General features: G+C 39.1%; 1 protein-coding gene across 2 annotated transcripts in view; it reads left to right on the top strand.

Annotated features, from left to right (window-relative positions):
- urm1 (ubiquitin related modifier 1) overlaps positions 1-13,485 on the top strand; it is a 35,962-nt gene extending 22,477 nt beyond the window's left edge. The window contains exons 3-5 of one of the 2 annotated variants that reach the window (XM_061931880.2): positions 1,662-1,743; positions 12,588-12,636; positions 12,777-13,485. In XM_061931880.2, the coding sequence (XP_061787864.1) occupies positions 1,662-1,743; positions 12,588-12,636; positions 12,777-12,845 (200 nt within the window). In that variant the 3' untranslated portion in view covers positions 12,846-13,485. Of the gene's footprint in view, positions 1-1,661; positions 1,748-12,587; positions 12,637-12,776 lie in introns of those variants that run through there. The other variant, XM_061931881.2, reaches the window with a different exon arrangement.
- Positions 13,486-14,712: the final 1,227 nt, after the last annotated feature.

Raw genomic sequence — 14,712 nt, 5'->3', positions numbered from 1 at the left:
TGTAAAGGTTGTTTTGTTGCACAATAAATCATTATTTTCATTAGGGTGAAAAGTAGGTTTGAATGTGATTATTTTGATCAGGCAGAATTGTAGTTGTTACCATTTTTTTTTAAGGTCTATAAAATGATTTATTTGTTCAAAATTAGATGTAAAAGACATTTAATTTGATAAAATTTGGGGAAAAATGTCATAACTTGATTTTTCAAATACCGTTTTTTTCCTGCTTACTTTTTTGAATATATTGTTTTTAGAGGTTATTTTGCTGCTTCTTTAGTGCCCTCCTCTTTGTTTTCATGTTGCGTTGATGCTAACAAAATGACTGAGATCACACACACACACACACACGCACACCTGACAGGTAGCGCTTTAAATTTCCCTTTTTCCTTTGTTGTCTTTATTTTGTAAAGGTTGTTTTGTTGCACAATAAATCATTATTTTCATTAGGGTGAAAAGTAGGTTTGAATGTGATTTATTTTGATCAGGCAGAATTGTAGTTGTTACCATTTTTTTTAAGGTCTATAAAATGATATATTTGTTCAAAATTAGATGTAAAAGACATTTAATTTGATAAAATTTGGGAAAAAATGTCATAACTTGATTTTTTAAATACCGTTTTTTTTCCTGCTTACTTTTTTGAATATATTGTTTTTAGAGGTTATTTTGCTGCTTCTTTAGTGCCCTCCTCTTTGTTTTCATGTTGCGTTGATGCTAACAAAATGACTGAGATCACACACACACACACACACACACACACACACACACACACACACACATACACACACGCACACACGCACACCTGACAGGTAGCGCTTTAAATTTCCCTTTTTCCTTTGTTGTCTTTATTTTGTAAAGGTTGTTTTGTTGCACAATAAATCATTATTTTCATTAGGGTGAAAAGTAGGTTTGAATGTGATTTATTTTGATCAGGCAGAATTGTAGTTGTTACCATTTTTTTTTAAGGTCTATAAAATGATATATTTGTTCAAAATTAGATGTAAAAGACATTTAACTTTATAAAATTTGGGGAAAAATGTCATAACTTGATTTTTCAAATACCGTTTTTTTCCTGCTTACTTTTTTGAATATATTGTTTTTAGAGGTTATTTTGCTGCTTCTTTAGTGCCCTCCTCTTTGTTTTCATGTTGCGTTGATGCTAACAAAATGACTGAGATCACACACACACACACACACACACACACACACACACACACACACACACACACGCCAGCAGCGCGTCTGCCGCCATGAGGCTAATATATTCATAGCGCCATGTTTAGCAGGGGGATTTATCCCAAAAGCGCTCATTGTGGTCTCCTTTGTGGCGGCGGCTCGCTCGGGTCAGCCAGGTCAGCCACGCCGGCGGGGACCGGGTCACGTCTCATCGGCGACGTTGGCTGCCCCCACGCCGCTATGGCCCCCGCTGGGCTGGGCTGGGTCAGCACATGTAGACAAATATTTGTATGTGAGAATGATTTGCTGCAAAGGTCATCTCTTGGTTAACCTTGGCCGTTGACTTTAGCCCCCCCTACCCCCTCATACATATACATGCACACATATGCGCCTCCGTCTCGTCACATCGACCAGGAGGCTTCCACGCCATGCACCTTGACCTCTCACCCCTGACCTTCCTTGTCTGGCCTTATTTGTGTTTTTGCCACTAGGGGACATGAAGCAGCTGCTGGTGTGGATCCAACACAACCTGCTGAAGGAGCGGCCCGAGCTCTTTGTCCAGGGACACTCCGTGTAAGTGGACGCTAATAAAATAGCCTTATTAGTCAGCTGTGTGTGTGTGTGTGTGTGTGTGTGTGTGTGTGTGTGTGTGTGTGTGTGTGTGTGTGTGTGTGTGTGTGTGTGTGTGTGTGTGTGTGTGTGTGTGTGTGTGTGTGTGTGTGTCAATGTGGAGCACAGACTTTTACTGCCCGCCTTTGTGGACCACTATTTATAGCATCACCTGACCACTGAATGGAGATACCCCACCTATAAAGCTGCTACATTAGACAAGCGTGTGTGTGTGTGTGTGTGTGTGTGTGTGTGTGTGTGTGTGTGTGTTGAGCATCATCAAAGCCTCCTTATCACCTTAAAAAAATCTTAGTCTGTTTTTCTTCTCCAACGCCACCAGCTGACCCTTTTTTTTTTACCTTCTATTTACCTTCTATTATCTTCTTTTAGCTTCTATTTACCTTTTTTTTGTTTACCTTCGTTTACCCTTTTTTTAAAATATTGTTTTATTTACCTTCTATAAAAATATCTTATTTTAGCTTTTGATTTTTTACCTTATTTTTACCATCTATTATTTTCTTTTAGCTTCTATTTACCTTTTTTTTAATCTTATTTTACCTTCTATTTATCATCTTTTAGCCTCTATTGACCTATTTACTTTTTATTGACCTTCTATGTATTGTCTTTTAGCTTCTTCATACCTTTTTTTCCTTCTTTTACCGTTTTTAAAATAGTATTTTACCTTATTTATCTTCTTTTAGCTCCTGGTTGTCATTGTTTACCTTCTTTTACTTTTTATTTACCCTATTTACCTTCTATTTATCTTCCTCTCGCTTGTTTTTAACTTATTTTACCTTTTATTTACATTTTATTTATCTCCTTGTAGCTTTTATTTACCCCTTTTCCTCTTTTACATTTTATTACCTTGTTTTACCTTGTATGTACTTTATTTTACCTTCAACTCACCTTATTCTACCTTTTATTTACCTTCAATTTACCCTTTGCCTTCTTTTGCCTCTTTTTAACTTTTTACTTTCTTTGACCTTGTGTTTACCCTTTTTATCTTCTATTCACCCTTTACCATCTTTTACCTCTATTTAACTTGTTTTACTTTCCGTTACCTTTAAATTACATTTGACCTTTTATTTACCTTATTTTACCTTCTATTTATTCTTGACAATCTTTTACCTCTATTCAAATTGTTTTACCTTTTTATGTGGTCCAGATTTCATCCATTTTCATAAGTTACTCACTAAACCATTAGCACCTAAAAAAAACACCTTACCGTCTTTTTGTTTTTCTTCTCTAACGCCACCAGCCGACCCATTCTATAATTGTGTGTGTGTGTGTGTGTGTGTGTGTGTGCATGCGTGTGTGTGTGTGTGTGTGTGTGTGTGTGTGTGTGTGTGTGTGTGTGTGTGTGTGTGTGTGTGTGTTGAGCATCATCAAAGCCTCCTTATCACCTTAAAAAAATCTTAGTCTGTTTTTCTTCTCCAACGCCACCAGCTGACCCTTTTTTTTTTTACCTTCTATTTACCTTCTATTATCTTCTTTTAGCTTCTATTTACCTTTTTTTTGTTTACCTTCGTTTACCCTTTTTTTTAAATATTGTTTTATTTACCTTCTATAAAAATATCTTATTTTAGCTTTTGATTTTTTACCTTATTTTTACCATCTATTATTTTCTTTTAGCTTCTATTTACCTTTTTTTTAATCTTATTTTACCTTCTATTTATCATCTTTTAGCCTCTATTGACCTATTTACTTTTTATTGACCTTCTATGTATTGTCTTTTAGCTTCTTCATACCTTTTTTTCCTTCTTTTACCTTTTTTAAAATAGTATTTTACCTTATTTATCTTCTTTTAGCTCCTGGTTGTCATTGTTTACCTTCTTTTACTTTTTATTTACCCTATTTACCTTCTATTTATCTTCCTCTCGCTTGTTTTTAACTTATTTTACCTTTTATTTACATTTTGTTTATCTCCTTGTAGCTTTTATTTACCCCTTTTCCTCTTTTACATTTTATTACCTTGTTTTACCTTGTATGTACTTTATTTTACCTTCAACTCACCTTATTCTACCTTTTATTTACCTTCAATTCTCCTTTTGCCTCTTTTTAACTTTTTACTTTCTTTGACCTTCTATTTAACTTTTTGTTACCTACTTTTACCTTTCAATAACATTTTATCTTGTGTTTACCCTTTTTATCTTCTATTCACCCTTTACCTTCTTTTACCTCTATTTAACTTGTTTTACTTTCCTTTACCTTTAAATTACATTTGACCTTTTATTTACCTTATTTTACCTTCTCTTTATTCTTTACAATCTTTTACCTCTATTCAAATTGTTTTACCTTTTTATGCGGTCCAGATTTCATCCATTTTCATAAGTTACTCACTAAACCATTAGCACCTAAAAAAAACACCTTACCGTCTTTTTGTTTTTCTTCTCTAACGCCACCAGCTGACCCATTCTATAATTGTGTGTGTGTGTGTGTGTGTGTGTGTGTGTGTGTGTGTGTGTGTGTGTGTTGAGCATCATCAAAGCCTCCTTATCACCTTAAAAAAATCTTAGTCTGTTTTTCTTCTCCAACGCCACCAGCTGACCCTTTTTCTTACCTTCTATTATCTTCTTTTAGCTTCTATTAACCTTTTTTTTTTGTTTACCTTCGTTTACCCTTTTTTTAAATATTGTTTTATTTACCTTCTATATATATCTTATTTTAGCTTTTGATTTTTTACCTTATTTTTACCATCTATTATTTTCTTTTAGCTTCTATTTACCTTTTTTTTAAATCTTATTTTACCTTCTATTTATCATCTTTTAGCCCCTATTGACCTATTTACTTTTTATTGACCTTCTATGTATTGTCTTTTAGCTTCTTCATACCTTTTTTTCCTTCTTTTACCTTTTTTAAAATAGTATTTTACCTCATTTGTCTTCTTTTAGCTCCTGGTTGTCATTGTTTACCTTCTTTTACTTTTTATTTACCCTATTTACCTTCTATTTATCTTCCTCTCGCTTGTTTTTAACTTATTTCACCTTTTATTTACATTTTATTTATCTCCTTGTAGCTTTTATTTACCCCTTTTCCTCTTTTACATTTTATTACCTTGTTTTACCTTGTATGTACTTTATTTTACCTTCAACTCACCTTATTCTACCTTTTATTTACCTTCAATTTACCCTTTGCCTTCTTTTGCCTCTTTTTAACTTTTTACTTTCTTTGACCTTGTGTTTACCCTTTTTATCTTCTATTCACCCTTTACCTTCTTTTACCATCTTTTACCTCTATTTAACTTGTTTTACTTTCCTTTACCTTTAAATTACATTTGACCTTTTATTTACCTTTATTTTACCTTCTCTTTATTCTTTACAATCTTTTACCTCTATTCAAATTGTTTTACCTTTTTATGCGGTCCAGATTTCATCCATTTTCATAAGTTACTCACTAAACCATTAGCACCTAAAAAAAACACCTTACCGTCTTTTTGTTTTTCTTCTCTAACACCACCAGCCGACCCATTCTATAATTGTGTGTGTGTGTGTGTGTGTGTGTGTGTGTGTGTGTGTGTGTGTGTGTGTGTGTGTGTGTGTGTGTGTGTGTGTGTGTTCCCCTCCCCCTGCATACACCCTTTTCCATAGCTCATCATGGACGCGGCCCTCCATGAATTCCAAAGTGAGGTTTTGATTCCTCCACCATGGTCTTTATTTAGGTCCAGGAGACGCAGGACCAGGATGAATAAAAGTGTCACCTTGTAGATGAGCACATAAAACATTTGATGTACAGTATTTAAAGCAACAGAACACAGACATGGGTGCCTTGCTCAAAGGAACCTGGGCAGTGTTCAGGAAGTAGGCTAGCATCCCCCCAACATTTATTGACAATTTATTTTCCATTTGCCAGCCTTTTAAAGAATGTGAATACAATAAAAGTAAAAATGGTTCAAAATTAGTAGAATAATATTCATCCATTTTTTTTATACCGCTTGTCTTTATTCTATACATAGACATGTAAACAAACAACAATAATAATATTGCTTTTTATTCAACATTTCACCCCTCGTCCCTAACAGATGATACAAGTCACTGGGAAAGAACAAAAGGACATATTGTGATTGGTAAAAGCACAATCTAGATAGAAATGTAAGGATACTTACAATAAAAACATGAGCACATACACTACGCATTTATTCTTTTTTCACTTACCGTATTTTCCGCACTATAAGGCGCACCTAAAAACCACAAATTTTCTCAAAAGCTGACAGTGCGCCTTATAACCCGGTGCGCTTTATATATGGATTAATATTAAGATTCATTTTCATAAAGTTTCGGTCTCGCAACTACGGTAAACAGCCGCCATCTTTTTTCCCCGTAGAAGAGGAAGTGCTTCTTCTTCTACGCAAGCAACCGCCAAGGTAAGCACCCGCCCCCATAGAACAGGAAGCGCTTCTTCTTCTACTGTAAGCAACCACCCGCCCGCGTAGAAGAAGAAGAAGCGCGCGGATATTACGTTTCATTTCCTTTGTGTGTTTACATCTGTAAAGACCACAAAATGGCTCCTACTAAGCGACAGGGATCCGGTTCATGAAAAGACGCAATCTCTCCATCCGCACACGGATTACTATTTCACAGCAACTGCCTAAAGACTTTCAAGAAAAGCTGGCTACTTTCCGTGCATATTGTAAAAACAAGATAGCTGAAAAAAAGATCCGGCCAGAGAACATTATCAACATGGACGAGGTTCCACTGACTTTTGATATTCCTGTGAACCGCACTGTGGATACAACGGGAGCACGTACGGTGAATATTCGCACCACAGGGAATGAGAAGTCATCCTTCACTGTGGTTCTAGCTTGCCATGCTAATGGCCAGAAACTTCCACCCATGGTGATATTCAAAAGGAAGACCTTGCCAAAAGAGACCTTTCCAGCCGGCGTCATCATAAAAGCTAACTCGAAGGGATGGATGGATGAAGAAAAGATGAGCGAGTGGTTAAGGTAAGTTTACGCGAAGAGGCCGGGTGGCTTTTTTCACGCAGCTCCGTCCATGTTGATATACGACTCCATGCGCGCCCACATCACGCTGGTTTTTAATATATTATTAAAGTTTGACTGACCTATCTGACTGTTTTTTTGACATTCCTTTAGCGCAGTTAGATGCGGCTTATAACACGGGGCGGCTTATAGGTGGACAAAGTTTTGAAATATGCCGTTCATTGAAGGCGCGGCTTATAACCCAGGGCGCCTTATGGTGCGGAAAATACGGTACAATGATCCTACAATGTATTTGATTCTCCCCAACAATCTCATGTCGTGTTTCCAGATTTGATCTAGTCAGTTTGCCACATAAAAAAAACCTTGCAATAAATGAATAAGTATTATAATATAATAAAAATAGAAAAACATGATACAATGCATGTCTTATAGACTTTATGACATTTCATTCATATTTATGATAACAATAATAATACAATGTAAAATGTAGCTTTCCATAGTGTATGTTATTTCATGCACATTTATCTGTAAATTCATTGCTATCCCAAATAATGCAATACGTCCTGAGACTGCATACATGTCCAGAACACATCACTATGTTATTACTTTGTTGTCCTCGCTTCCTTTTTGTCTGAATGAAATACAATCCCATGGAATATACAGGTAAAAAGCCAGTAAATTAGAATATTTTGAAAAACTTGATTTATTTCAGTAATTGCATTCAAAAGGTGTAACTTGTACATTATATTTATTCATTGCACACAGACTGATGCATTCAAATGTTTATTTCATTTAATTTTGATGATTTGAAGTGGCAACAAATGAAAATCCAAAATTCCGTGTGTCACAAAATTAGAATATTACTTAAGGCTAATACAAAAAAGGGATTTTTAGAAATGTTGGCCAACTGAAAAGTATGAAAATGAAAAATATGAGCATGTACAATACTCAATACTTGGTTGGAGCTCCTTTTGCCTCAATTACTGCGTTAATGCGGCGTGGCATGGAGTCGATGAGTTTCTGGCACTGCTCAGGTGTTATGAGAGCCCAGGTTGCTCTGATAGTGGCCTTCAACTCTTCTGCGTTTTTGGGTCTGGCATTCTGCATCTTCCTTTTCACAATGCCCCACAGATTTTCTATGGGGCTAAGGTCAGGGGAGTTGGCGGGCCAATTTAGAACAGAAATACCATGGTCCGTAAACCAGGCACGGGTAGATTTTGCGCTGTGTGCAGGCGCCAAGTCCTGTTGGAACTTGAAATCTCCATCTCCATAGAGCAGGTCAGCAGCAGGAAGCATGAAGTGCTCTAAAACTTGCTGGTAGACGGCTGCGTTGACCCTGGATCTCAGGAAACAGAGTGGACCGACACCAGCAGATGACATGGCACCCCAAACCATCACTGATGGTGGAAACTTTACACTAGACTTCAGGCAACGTGGATCCTGTGCCTCTCCTGTCTTCCTCCAGACTCTGGGACCTCGATTTCCAAAGGAAATGCAAAATTTGCTTTCGTCAGAAAACATGACTTTGGACCACTCAGCAGCAGTCCAGCTCTTTTTGTCCTTAGCCCAGGTGAGACGCTTTTCGCGCTGTTTCTTGGTCAACAGTGGCTTGACACGAGGTATGCGGCAGTTGAAACCCATGTCTTTCAAGCGTCTCTTGGTGGTGGATCTTGAAGCACTGACTCCAGCAGCTGTCCACTCCTTCTGAATCTCCCCCACATTTTTGAATGTTTTTTTTTTCACAATCTTGACCAGGGCGCGGTGATCCCTATCGCTTGTACACTTTTTCTGACCACAGTTTTTCCTTCCCTTTGCCTCTCCATTAATGTGTTTGGACACAGAGCTCTGAGAACAGCCAGCCTCTTCAGCAATAACCTTTTGTGTCTTTCCCTCCTTGTGCAATGTGTCGATGGTTGCCTTTTGGACAGCTGTCAAATCTGAAGTCTTCCCCATGTTTGTGTAGGCTTCAGAACTGGACTGAGAGACCATTTAAAGCCCTTTGCAGGTGTTTTGAGTTAATCAGCTGATTAGTTTGTGGCACCAGGTGTCTTCAAAATGTAACCCTTACACAATATTCTAATTTTGTGACACACGGAATTTTGGATTTTCATTTGTTGCCACTTCAAATCATCAAAATTAAATGAAATAAACATTTGAATGCATCAGTCTGTGTGCAATGAATAAATATAATGTACAAGTTACACCTTTTGAATGCAATTACTGAAATAAATCAAGTTTTTCAAAATATTCTCATTTACTGGCTTTTACCTGTACTTGCCTCGTGCACAGGTAAATAGCAGAAATATTCTCATATTTTTCACTACATTCACCTCCTGAAGAAATACATGTCATAAAAGAAACTATTTAATATATTTATTTAAAAGGTGATTTTTGTGTGTGAACAAACTGCTCTCATTTTAGTCACATACAGTGACAATATACTGTACTTGTGACACACTTACAGTATAATACATTCATTTCTCTTTACATCATGTCCGAAAAGGAGTAGAAGGAAGCGGCGCTTATTTAATCCTACCCCTTCCCCACTTCAGAGCGTTTACAAATCTTCTTTGTGTCGCTCAATGACACGAGTGAATGATGATACGGTAATAATGATAACGAAGTCAGGCACGTACTGGGATGAAGAATATCACCTTTTCAACAAGGTGGAAGGTATTTCTCATCATTCTTCTACTTTGTCAACACTTGTAGTCTCTTAAACTGGATCATATTGTTTATTAATACATTCCACATCCTGATATGCTGAAGGTTTTAAGTGTTGTACGTGCGTACAAATGTTTTACATTGGATTTTCCTCCAAGGTTATATTTCTCCTCTTTAGTTGAGAAGAGTTGTTGTAGCAGGTTATAGTTTACATCATTTTACATGTTTGCAATTTTACCAAATCGTAGAATTTCAATAATTGTGATTGAATAAATACAGTGGGGCAAAAAAGTATTTAGTCAGCCACCAATTGTGCAAGTTCTCCCACTTAAAATGATGACAGAGGTCTGTAATTGTCATCATAGGTACACTTCAACTGTGAGAGACAGAATGTGAAAAAAAATTCAGGAGTTCACATTGTAGGATTTTTAAAGAATTTATTTGTAAATTATGGTGGAAAATAAGTATTTGGTCAATAACAAAAATTCAACTCAATACTTTGTAATATAACCTTTGTTGGCAACAACAGAGGTCAAACGATTACTATAGGTCTTTACCAGGTTTGCACACACAGTAGCTGGTATTTTGGCCCATTCCTCCATGCAGATCTTCTCGAGAGCAGTGATGTTTTGGGGCTGTCGCCGAACAACACGGACTTTCAACTCCCTCCACAGATTTTCTATGGGGTTGAGGTCTGGAGACTGGCTAGGCCACTCCAGGACTTTCAAATGCTTCTTACGGAGCCACTCCTTCGTTGCCCGGGCGGTGTGTTTGGGATCATTGTCATGCTGGAAGACCCAGCCACGTTTCATCTTCAAAGCTCTCACTGATGGAAGGAGGTTTTGGCTCAAAATCTCATGATACATGGCCCCATTCATTCTTTCCTTAACACGGATCAGTCGGCCTGTCCCCTTAGCAGAAAAACAGCCCCAAAGCATGATGTTTCCACCCCCATGCTTCACAGTAGGTATGGTGTTCTTGGGATGCAACTCAGTATTCTTCTTCCTCCAAACACGACGAGTTGAGTTTATACCAAAAAGTTATATTTTTTGTTTCATCTGACCACATGACATTCTCCCAATCTTTGCTGTATCATCCATGTGCTCTCTGGCAAACTTCAGACGGGCCTGGACATGCACTGGCTTAAGCAGGGGGACACGTCTGGCACTGCAGGATTTGATTCCCTGTCGGCGTAGTGTGTTACTGATGGTAACCTTTGTTACTTTGGTCCCAGCTCTCTGCAGGTCATTCACCAGGTCCCCCCGTGTGGTTCTGGGATTTTTGCTCACCGTTCTCATGATCATTTTGACCCCACGGGATGAGATCTTGCGTGGAGCCCCAGATCGAGGGAGATTATCAGTGGTCTTGTATGTCTTCCATTTTCTGATAATTGCTCCCACAGTTGATTTTTTCACACCAAGCCGCTTGCCTATTGTAGATTCACTCTTCACAGTCTGGTGCAGGTCTACAATTCTTTTCCTGGTGTCCTTCGACATCTCTTTGGTCTTGGCCATAGTGGAGTTTGGAGTCTGACTGTTTGAGGCTGTGGACAGGTGTCTTTTATACAGATAACGAGTTCAAACAGGTTTATTAATTAAGACAGGTAACGAGTGGAGGACAGAAGAGCTTCTTAAAGAAGAAGTTACAGGTCTGTGAGAGCCAGAGATCTTCCTTGTTTGAAGTGACCAAATACTTATTTTCCACCATAATTTACAAATAAATTCTTTAAAATTCCTACAATGTGAATTCCTGGATTTTTTTTCACATTCTGTCTCTCACAGTTGAAGTGTACCTATGATGAAAATTACAGACCTCTGTCATCATTTTAAGTGGGAGAACTTGCACAATCGGTGGCTGACTAAATACTTTTTTGCCCCACTGTAAATAAAGTGTTTATATGTTGTCTATATCCAACATGATGTATTATTATAACTCATCTTTTTGTAACACAGTTAATGAATAAAGAGCACATTTGTACTTATTTCCCATATTTCTACACAATAAGTCAGATATGTACCGTATTTTCCGCACCATAAGGCGCCCTGGGTTATAAGCCGCGCCTTCAATGAACGGCATATTTCAAAACTTTGTCCACCTATAAGCCGCCCCGTGTTGTAAGCCGCATCTAACTGCGCTAAAGGAATGTCAAAAAAACAGTCAAATAGATCAGTCAAACTTTAATAATATATTAAAACCAGCGTGATGTGGGCGCGCATGGAGTCGTATATCAACATGGACAAAGCTGCGTGAAAAAAGCCACCCGGCCTCTTCGCATAAACTTAAACTTACCTTAACCACTCGCTCATCTTTTCTTCATCCATCCCTTCGAGTTAGCTTTTATGATGACGCCGGCTGGAAAGGTCTCTTTTGGCAAGGTCTTCCTTTTGAATATCACCATGGGTGGAAGTTTCTGGCCATTAGCATGGCAAGCTAGAACCACAGTGAAGGATGACTTCTCATTCCCTGTGGTGCGAATATTCACCGTACGTGCTCCCGTTGTATCCACAGTGCGGTTCACAGGAATATCAGTTGCTGTGAAATAGTAATCCGTGTGCGGATGGAGAGATTGCGTCTTTCCATGAACCGGATCCCTGACGCTTAGTAGGAGCCATTTTGTGGTCTTTACAGATGTAAACACACAAAGGAAATGAAACGTACCGGTACGGTAATATCCCCGCGCTTTTTCTTCTTCTACGCGGGCGGGTGGTTGCTTACAGTAGAAGAAGAAGCGCTTCCTGTTCTATGGGGGCGGGTGCTTACCTTGGCGGTTGCTTGCGTAGAAGAAGAAGCGCTTCCTGTTCTACCGGGAAAAAAGATGGCGGCTGTTTACCGTAGTTGCGAGATCGAAACTTTATGAAAATGAATTGTAATATTAATCCATATATAAAGCGCACCGGGTTATAAGGCGCACTGTCAGCTTTTGAGAAAATGTGTGGTTTTTAGGTGCGCCTTATAGTGCAGAAAATACGGTAACACTAGTGAGCAGTAAAGACATTTTTGGTCCAAAACATATTTAGCTTTATTCATTATTGACGTGTTTCTTGCTACTTCATGTTGTATATTTTTGTTGTATCATCTATTATTACACCCAGAAATCTTGTTTATTTCACCCTTTCACTGTCTACTCCGACTACTTGTGTATGATGTCACCACTGTTTTACTGCCTCACATCTACCTTTACCTGGACACGCCCCTCCCCCCGCAGGAGACCCGGCATTCTGGTTCTGATCAACGACGCCGACTGGGAGCTCATGGTGAGATATATCTTCTTAAAACCACAGCACCAAGACTAATGGAATGTAACACACACACACACACACACACACACACACACACACACGTGTCCGTGGTTCCTCCTGTTTACACGAGACCCTGTCCTGTCCCGGGCCCTTAGGGGGAGTTGGACTACCGCCTCCAAGACCAGGACAACGTGGTGTTTATCTCCACGCTACACGGGGGCTAGAGCACACGCCAGCAAGGCTCAACCTCATTGGACGAGGCGTCGGGAGGAAAGAGGGACCGTGCCCTGGGTGACCATTTTTGATCTTTTTGTGGTATTGTGTTTTTCACATGGCGGCCTGGCAAGAGGCAGGAAGTGGTCAGCTGACACAGGTGATTGAAATGAACATTTTTTATTATGGTTGCAATAGAAGAAGCTATACAATACAAATCCAAACATTGGTGAAGAAAGAGAGTGTTTTTTTCCAAGAGGTGGTTGATGCCACAGCAGCATGACCCTCACCATCACACATCTCGTGGCAGACACCGCTCAATTGTGTTTGGAGGCCCCCATTGTTTTTATTCACACTTGAATTCTGTAAAACCATTTTTTGCTTCTTTTAAAAAAAAAAAAAATCAAACCAAATAGTTTTTTGAATGCAGCGTTCCCATGGTTAGGGCACCGCCGAAAACATGTTTCTCAGCTGGGGTCCCTACTCGCTTGTAATACACCTTTCCACCACTTGTGGCAGTCATGACAAGATCAAACAAACAGAAGAAGTGTGGTGACATCATTGTAATCATTTTTATTTTGGAGGTTAGAGGTTTATATACAGGTAAAAGCCAGTAAATTAGAATATTTTGAAAAACTTGATTTATTTCAGTAATTGCATTCAAAAGGTGTAACTTGTACATTATATTTATTCATTGCACACAGACTGATGCATTCAAATGTTTATTTCATTTAATTTTGATGATTTGAAGTGGCAACAAATGAAAATCCAAAATTCCGTGTGTCACAAAATTAGAATATTACTTAAGGCTAATACAAAAAAGGGATTTTTAGAAATGTTGGCCAACTGAAAAGTATGAAAATGAAAAATATGAGCATGTACAATACTCAATACTTGGTTGGAGCTCCTTTTGCCTCAATTACTGCGTTAATGCGGCGTGGCATGGAGTCGATGAGTTTCTGGCACTGCTCAGGTGTTATGAGAGCCCAGGTTGCTCTGATAGTGGCCTTCAACTCTTCTGCGTTTTTGGGTCTGGCATTCTGCATCTTCCTTTTCACAATACCCCACAGATTTTCTATGGGGCTAAGGTCAGGGGAGTTGGCGGGCCAATTTAGAACAGAGATACCATGGTCCGTAAACCAGGCACGGGTAGATTTTGCGCTGTGTGCAGGCGCCAAGTCCTGTTGGAACTTGAAATCTCCATCTCCATAGAGCAGGTCAGCAGCAGGAAGCATGAAGTGCTCTAAAACTTGCTGGTAGACGGCTGCGTTGACCCTGGATCTCAGGAAACAGAGTGGACCGACACCAGCAGATGACATGGCACCCCAAACCATCACCCAACCATGCAAATTTTGCATTTCCTTTGGAAATCGAGGTCCCAGAGTCTGGAGGAAGACAGGAGAGGCACAGGATCCACGTTGCCTGAAGTCTAGTGTAAAGTTTCCACCATCAGTGATGGTTTGAGGTGCCATGTCATCTGCTGGTGTCGGTCCACTCTGTTTCCTGAGATCCAGGGTCAACGCAGCCGTCTACCAGCAAGTTTTAGAGCACTTCATGCTTCCTGCTGCTGACCTGCTCTATGGAGATGGAGATTTCAAGTTCCAACAGGACTTGGCGCCTGCACACAGCGCAAAATCTACCCGTGCCTGGTTTACGGACCATGGTATTTCTGTTCTAAATTGGCCCGCCAACTCCCCTGACCTTAGCCCCATAGAAAATCTGTGGGGTATTGTGAAAAGGAAGATGCAGAATGCCAGACCCAAAAACGCAGAAGAGTTGAAGGCCACTATCAGAGCAACCTGGGCTCTCATAACACCTGAGCAGTGCCAGAAACTCATCGACTCCATGCCACGCCGCATTAACGCAGTAACCTAGGCA

The sequence above is a fragment of the Nerophis lumbriciformis genome, linkage group LG39, assembly GCF_033978685.3.
Source record: "Nerophis lumbriciformis linkage group LG39, RoL_Nlum_v2.1, whole genome shotgun sequence".
NCBI classification, from domain to species: Eukaryota; Metazoa; Chordata; class Actinopteri; order Syngnathiformes; family Syngnathidae; genus Nerophis; species Nerophis lumbriciformis.
Note: the sequence above shows the minus strand (reverse complement) of the source record. Positions and strands in the feature narration are given on the sequence as shown.